General features: G+C 44.3%; 1 protein-coding gene across 1 annotated transcript; it reads left to right on the top strand.

The window, feature by feature from the left end:
* Window positions 1-2,826: 2,826 nt before the first annotated feature.
* LOC130485961 (disintegrin and metalloproteinase domain-containing protein 9-like) lies at window positions 2,827-4,968 on the top strand. Its single transcript, XM_056859103.1, has 2 exons — window positions 2,827-4,639; window positions 4,727-4,968. The coding sequence occupies exons 1-2, from the start codon at window positions 2,827-2,829 to the stop codon at window positions 4,966-4,968; spliced, it is 2,055 nt and encodes a 684-aa protein (XP_056715081.1).
* Window positions 4,969-6,315: the final 1,347 nt, after the last annotated feature.

The following is a 6,315-nucleotide window of genomic DNA, read 5'->3' on the forward strand; positions in this document are numbered from 1 at the left end:
TTCCTTGAATAGCAGGGGGCTGCTTTCACAGTTCAGACTGACAGTAGAAGCTGACATTCCCCTTTTCCCCTTTTGTTCTACCTTATAGTTGGCCTCCATAATTGGGAGTTTTGAAAACCTTCCCTTGGAGACACCTGTATCTTGGTATTCCCCCACCCCTCCTGTAAAGACATTAGTGATTAGCTTGGGCTAGGGTGAGATTCAGAATTAATTGCCCCCTGCACCAGAAGGGTGTGCCAAGGTTATGCAAGGCATGAATCTTCTCCAGGTGCAGACTGTGCCTTTTGCTTCAGAAAATGCATGCACAGGTTTGCTGTTGGTTGAAGCAAACGGAGTATCTGTGCAGGCAGGACAATCTGCATATCTAGGAAGGAGCCCTCTACATCAGTAGCTATTTTCCGGATTGGGGTATAAGACAAAGATGAAAGGGGTATCATGCCAGCTGAGTTCCATGGCTCTGCTATTTTCACACAAAGGGAGTGCTTTTGGGGTGATGTCCTTAAAGGAACACAAGTGGAAAGCACTGAACACATGGGGAAAATCCTTCAGGAATAGACTGGATTATATATCTGCTTTCCCAAAATGCATATAGATTTTTCAGTTCTGATGCGTTGTTTTCCACATTTTCCATGCTGGAAGATTTCCAATTGCACATTTTCAGAGGAAAACAGAACAGTCCATTTATGGTCAGCCATTACATTTGAAACGGGCTTAGTCAGAGACACGATTGGCTTGTTCAAAAACACAATTTGACTAAGACAGATAATTTGTTTTGTGTGCGAATGCCTAGATAACGCACACATTTTGCATGGCTGCCATTTTTCTACTCTCAACCACCGCGTCTCAATTTTGTCATGACTTTTCTACTCTCTGTGTGTCCTTTTCTGTACTGCAGGTTTTTCTTTTTGAATCAGTATTATAATGTAAATATGCATTGGTGTACATAAATAATTTTACAAAATCTTATCAAAGTTTCTAGCATTTTTTCAAATGAAAATTTGGGGGGTTTGCACCTTAACTTACAACATGTTCTCATGTGGAATTGAGCTGTTCCTCTGTTTCCAGACACCCAACGTCACCTGTTACATTTATGTGCCAGAGATGCTCAGGGTGTGGTTTCTTGCAAGGAGTTTTGATCCTGTGAAGGCTTTTCCAACTTCTGGCCAAACAACCTGCTTGTTGTCCATGCAAGGTAGAGCAGAGCCTGTCTGTAAAGCAAGGGTACTGAAGAGAATATGACATAGAATAGAACCAGTATTTAGTTACCCATCTTTTAATCAGAAAACACAGAACACTATATTAGACTTTGTACATGTTGTAAAATCTCACCACTGAGCACAACGAAGCCAGCATTGCATAAAGTAACTGTATGTGGGTGTATCTGACCGTATATAAATCTGTCTTTGAACACACATGAAGCTGCCTCATATTGAATCAGACCCTTGGTCCATCAAAGTCAGTATTGTCTACTCAGACCGGCAGCAGCTCTCCAGGGTCTCAGGCAGAGGTCTTTCAGATCATCTACTTGCCTAGTCCCTTTAATTGGAGATGCTGGGGATTGAACCTGGGACTTTCTGCCTGCCAAGCAGATGCTGTTCCACTGCCCCTCAGACCACTGGGCCACCTAGTTCAGTACTTACTACTTTAGCAGTGGCTCCCTAGGTTCTCAAACAGCAAATTATCTTCCCAGTGTCTGCTACCTGAGATCCTTTACGTGGTGATGCTGGACATTTGATCCTGCAAAGCAGGTGTGTTCTGCATGTAGATGTGTGCCTGTGTAGGCCAGATTTTTTCCATGACTCCTTGCTCATACGCCTGAATCTCTGCCACACCTAATGTTTGATTATCCGTTTAACCTATTAAATGGAGGATAGGCCTATTAGTGGCTACTAGCCATGATGACTAAAGGGAACCTCCACATTCGGAGGCAGTCAACCTCTAGATACCAGTGCCAGGAGGCAACATCAGGGGAAAACCTCTATGCTCTGTGGTTGGCCCTCCAAAGGAACTGGTTGGCCATTGTGAGACAGGAGGCTGGGCTAGTTGGACCATATTCAATTCAAATTTAAGAGCAACGTTAGAGCCCTCCCCACAGTGATATATATCAAAATAGGTGTTTCACCCAGATATCTTTCGACCCACTTGCTATGGCCAAAGACAGGTTGAAGAATTCTTCCAGTGGGGGGAAATTGGTGTGTAATATATTATTATTTATCACTGCACAGATAAGGAATAATTTCACTGGGGAAAAAAACCCATCTGGTTTTAGGTACCTTGTTAAAACCCCACCTCTGTTTTTATTAGTAGACTACCCTGATAGAAGCTATAAAGTCCAGTGAAGAAAAGAAGACCGTGCTGTCAGAACATTCATCATTCCTTGCCAGAATGTTCACATTCAAAGAGGCACACAGAGAAACAGCCATCAGGTGGAATGTTCTATTTCGAAGCGCAATTTCCACCAAACCACCACATCCTAAGCTTTTGTTACCAAACCCTCAACTGTTGTTTTTTTCTTACTCTCCAGTTGCCCCTCTGTGTTTCTGAAACACCAAGCTGCTGTAGAGGCAAGTGCACTTTTTGCCTTTTCCTCTTTTCTTTGGGCCTTGGCCTCACCCCGACATATTCTTTGCTGATGGAAGGTCCAGATGGGAAGGAGAGGGCCCCTTCAGGAGGAAAGGTGTGTGAAGGGACAAGGAGTTGCCTCATTCTGCCCTTTTAAGAACTGGCTTTAATTGGTCAACGGTTCCAAGGATTTTGTAGTGACTGATGGCAAAAAGAGATGGGGTCTTTCGGTGTACCTGTCTCCTTAAGCTAGGAGTCTCCATTATGTTGCTAGAGTCCTCCTTGCCTGGCACAGTCTGCATTTCCCACGTTCCTCTGAACTATGCTTCCTATGAAGTGATAATCCCATGGCAGATATCATCCAGGGTAGGCAAAGCCAAGAGAGACCAAATCTCATACGTCATCAAGGCAGAAGGCAAGAACCACATTGTTCATTTAAAACAGAAAGAGATCATAATAAAAAAATTCCCAGTCTTTACATACAAACAGGACAGGCTGCAGCTGGGCTACCATGAGATCCAACATGACTGCTACTATCACGGTTATGTAGAAGGCAGCACAGATTCATTTGTGAGCCTCAGCACTTGCTCAGGACTCAGAGGGACTTTCCAGGTTGATAATGCAACATACAACATAGATCCCTTGGAGGGTTCCCATGTATTTCAGCACCTGGTGTATCGCGTAGGGGAAGACAAATTCAATCCGGGAACCTGTAGGCTACGTGGTGAAGCGATGCCGTATTTAGTAGCGGACTTGGTGCAAGAACAGATTTTAAGAAAGCAGAAAGTATTTAATCCATGGAAACACTCTAAATACCTGGAGCTTTTTGTTCAAGTGGATTTAAACATGTTTAAAAGATATGATCAAAACGTAAGCTTAACTGTGCTTCGTGTGGTCCAGCTTATTCAAATGGTGGATGACATGTTTTTTGCCCTTGGTCTTCGTATACTCCTTGTTGGGATTGAGATTTGGACAGAAAAGAACAAGGTTTTGGTCACTAACTTTTTAAATGATACCATTGCATTCTTTAACAGGTGGAGAGTAAAAAAGCATCTTCTGCGGCTGCAGCATGATGTAGGTATACTTTTACATGCTCGTTCTAGGGGCCAAATGAGTGATGCGTATGGCACCTTTGGAAGTCTCTGTGATGAGAAACACGCAGCAGCTTTACTATCTACCAGGCAGATGGCCTTGCTGCATTTTGCCATAGCTGTCGCACATGAAATAGGGCATGTTATTGGCATGCCTGATGATGAGTCAAATTTATGTTACTGTGGTCCCAGCAATAAATGCATTATGAGTCCTCAAGGCCCTTCTGGTGAAAACCCTCTCTTCAGTAATTGCTCTGCTAGAAGTTACTTTCACATCATTTGGTCCAGGAAAGCTCAATGTTTGAACAACATCCCAGACAACAGCAGATTATTTGCACAGCGCTCTTGTGGGAATGGGATTGTAGAAGAAGGAGAAGAATGTGATTGCGGGGACAAGGAGCCATGTAAAAAAGACATGTGCTGCCAAGAGGATTGCACAAAGGCCAAGGGGGCATTGTGCACTACTGAGTTGTGTTGCAGAGAATGTGGAGTAGCCCCAAAAGGAACGCTCTGTAGAGAAGCCACAGGTGAATGTGACTTGCCCGAGTATTGTAGTGGGAAGACTGTGGAGTGCCCTCCAGATATCGTTGTACAAGATGGAAGCCCATGCAGTGACAACGGCTACTGCTACTCAGGGACCTGCTCTACCCACACGTTGCTATGCCAGAAAATATTTGGCATAGAATCCCAAAGTGGGCCCTTATCTTGCTACCAAACAGTGAACTCAATGGGGGATCGATTTGGCAACTGTGGTGGACAAGCAGGTGATGGGGAACCCACTGACTTTAAAAAATGTGATCAGAATAGCATCCTATGTGGGCAAGTGCAGTGCGTAAACATCCACACGCTACCTCAATTGGATGAACATACAACTGTCATTCAGACGCCTAGTATGAATGCAATGTGCTGGGGATTAGACAGGCACATTGGAATTACTTCAAGTAACGCCGGTGCCGTGGAAGATGGGACCAAGTGTGGCAAAGGTCGTGTTTGCATTAATGGTACATGTGTCCTGATGTACAGCTTGTTTCCCAACATGTCGTGTGATCCTACAATTAATTGCAACGCAAGAGGCGTTTGCAACTCCAATCAAAACTGCCACTGCCTCTATGGTTGGGAGCCTCCGGGGTGCAGTATCCTAGGCTATGGGGGAAGCACTGACAGTGGGCCTGCCCCACGGGCTGCAGGTTTTAGCAAGGTAGACTTCTATGTTGGGGCTGGAGTTGCTGTTGGCTTTGGCCTTGTTGTAGGTGTCCTGTTAGTCATGGTTCTTTGCAAATGGCGGCAAGTTTCAGATAATCCTCAAGGGGATTGAGACAAGCCAGATAATACTCTTGAACCAGTGGATGCAATAAGGTGGAGAAAGCCATTGGACAAAAATGTTTCTGCTTCATAGTGCTCTGGATAGTGGCCCTCAGCACTGAGTCTACCTGCCTGCTTCATTTATTAACTCTTAAATTGAACTCCTTAACTAAAAACTGTTTTTGACTTCAATATACTGGGGCATGTTGGTTTCATCTTTAATTTCTTTATCATTTTCATTTTGCTTTTGCTGGGCTATTTCATTTGATTGGCTTTACCGCTCAAATTAAACAGCCAATGTAAGCAACAGGCCTCCCATGGTACTCTACAAAGCATCAGAGTTCAATGACATACAAATGGGAAAAACGCATCTGGGCTATGAGAATGTGTGTGTGTGTATGTGTATGAGAGAGAGAACATGGTCATTTGCTTCTACAAATTACATTCCTTGTATAGGGTTGCCAAACTCCAGGTAGTGGCTGGAGATCTCCAGCTATTACAACTGGTCTGCAGGCGACAGAGATCAGTTCACCTGGAGAAAATGGTCGCATTGGAAGGTAGATTCTATGGTATTATACTCCATTGAAATCCCTCCCCTCCCCAAACCCCACCCTCCTCAGGCTCCACCCCCAAAATCTCCTGGTATTTCTCAGCCCAGAGCTGGCAACCCTACTTGTAAACTCAGCATAAAACATGGGAACTCAAAGATCTCCATTCCTCTCCATGTCTGACGAAGGGAGCTAAGACTCTCAAATGCTTATACCCTGAAGCTCTTGTTGATCTCTAAGGTGCTCCTGGACTCGAATCTAGCTGTTTTACTGCAGACCAACACGGCTTCTCCCCTGAAATTAAATCCAAAACTGTCATTCGTGACAGGGCAATCGCATGTGTTTAACAAGATCGTTAGCAAGACAGTTCATCAGTTTATTTAAAGCATTTCTATATTGCCTCTATGGCTGTAGGCAAGGACGAATGATAGCTTTAAAAAAATACCAACGCATACCACTTTAAGAACAAATTTAAAAAGCCACCACTGCCAGAAACAACACAACAAATCTCATTAAACACCCTCTAAAACAGCTCTGCCTTACATGTTTTACTTAAAGATAAAAGAGTGGGTGCGCTCCTGGGGAGGGGCTGTGACTCAATGGTGGAGCATCTATTCAGCATGCAGAAGGTCCCAGTTTCAATCCCCGGCATCTCCTGTTAAAGGGACTAGGCAAGTAGGTGATGTGAAAGACCTCAGCCTGAGACCCTGGAGAGCTGCTGCCGGTCAGAGTAGACAATACTGCACTGACCTTGATGGACCCATGATCTGATTCAGTATAAGGCAGCTTAAATAAGGGCTGAGGCTCAGGGG

The sequence above is a fragment of the Euleptes europaea genome, chromosome 13 (genome assembly GCF_029931775.1).
Source record: "Euleptes europaea isolate rEulEur1 chromosome 13, rEulEur1.hap1, whole genome shotgun sequence".
In the NCBI taxonomy this organism is placed as follows: Eukaryota; Metazoa; Chordata; class Lepidosauria; order Squamata; family Sphaerodactylidae; genus Euleptes; species Euleptes europaea.

What these genes read in the sequence shown, in the direction of transcription:
- LOC130485961 (XM_056859103.1), top strand. Translation starts at nt 2,827, where the DNA reads ATGTTGCTAGAGTCCTCCTTGCCTGGCACAGTCTGCATTTCCCACGTT. An exon ending in GACCAAGTGTGGCAAAGGTC is followed by an intron (nt 4,640 to 4,726) that starts GTGTTTGCATTA and finishes GCAACGCAAGAG; the next exon opens with GCGTTTGCAACTCCAATCAA.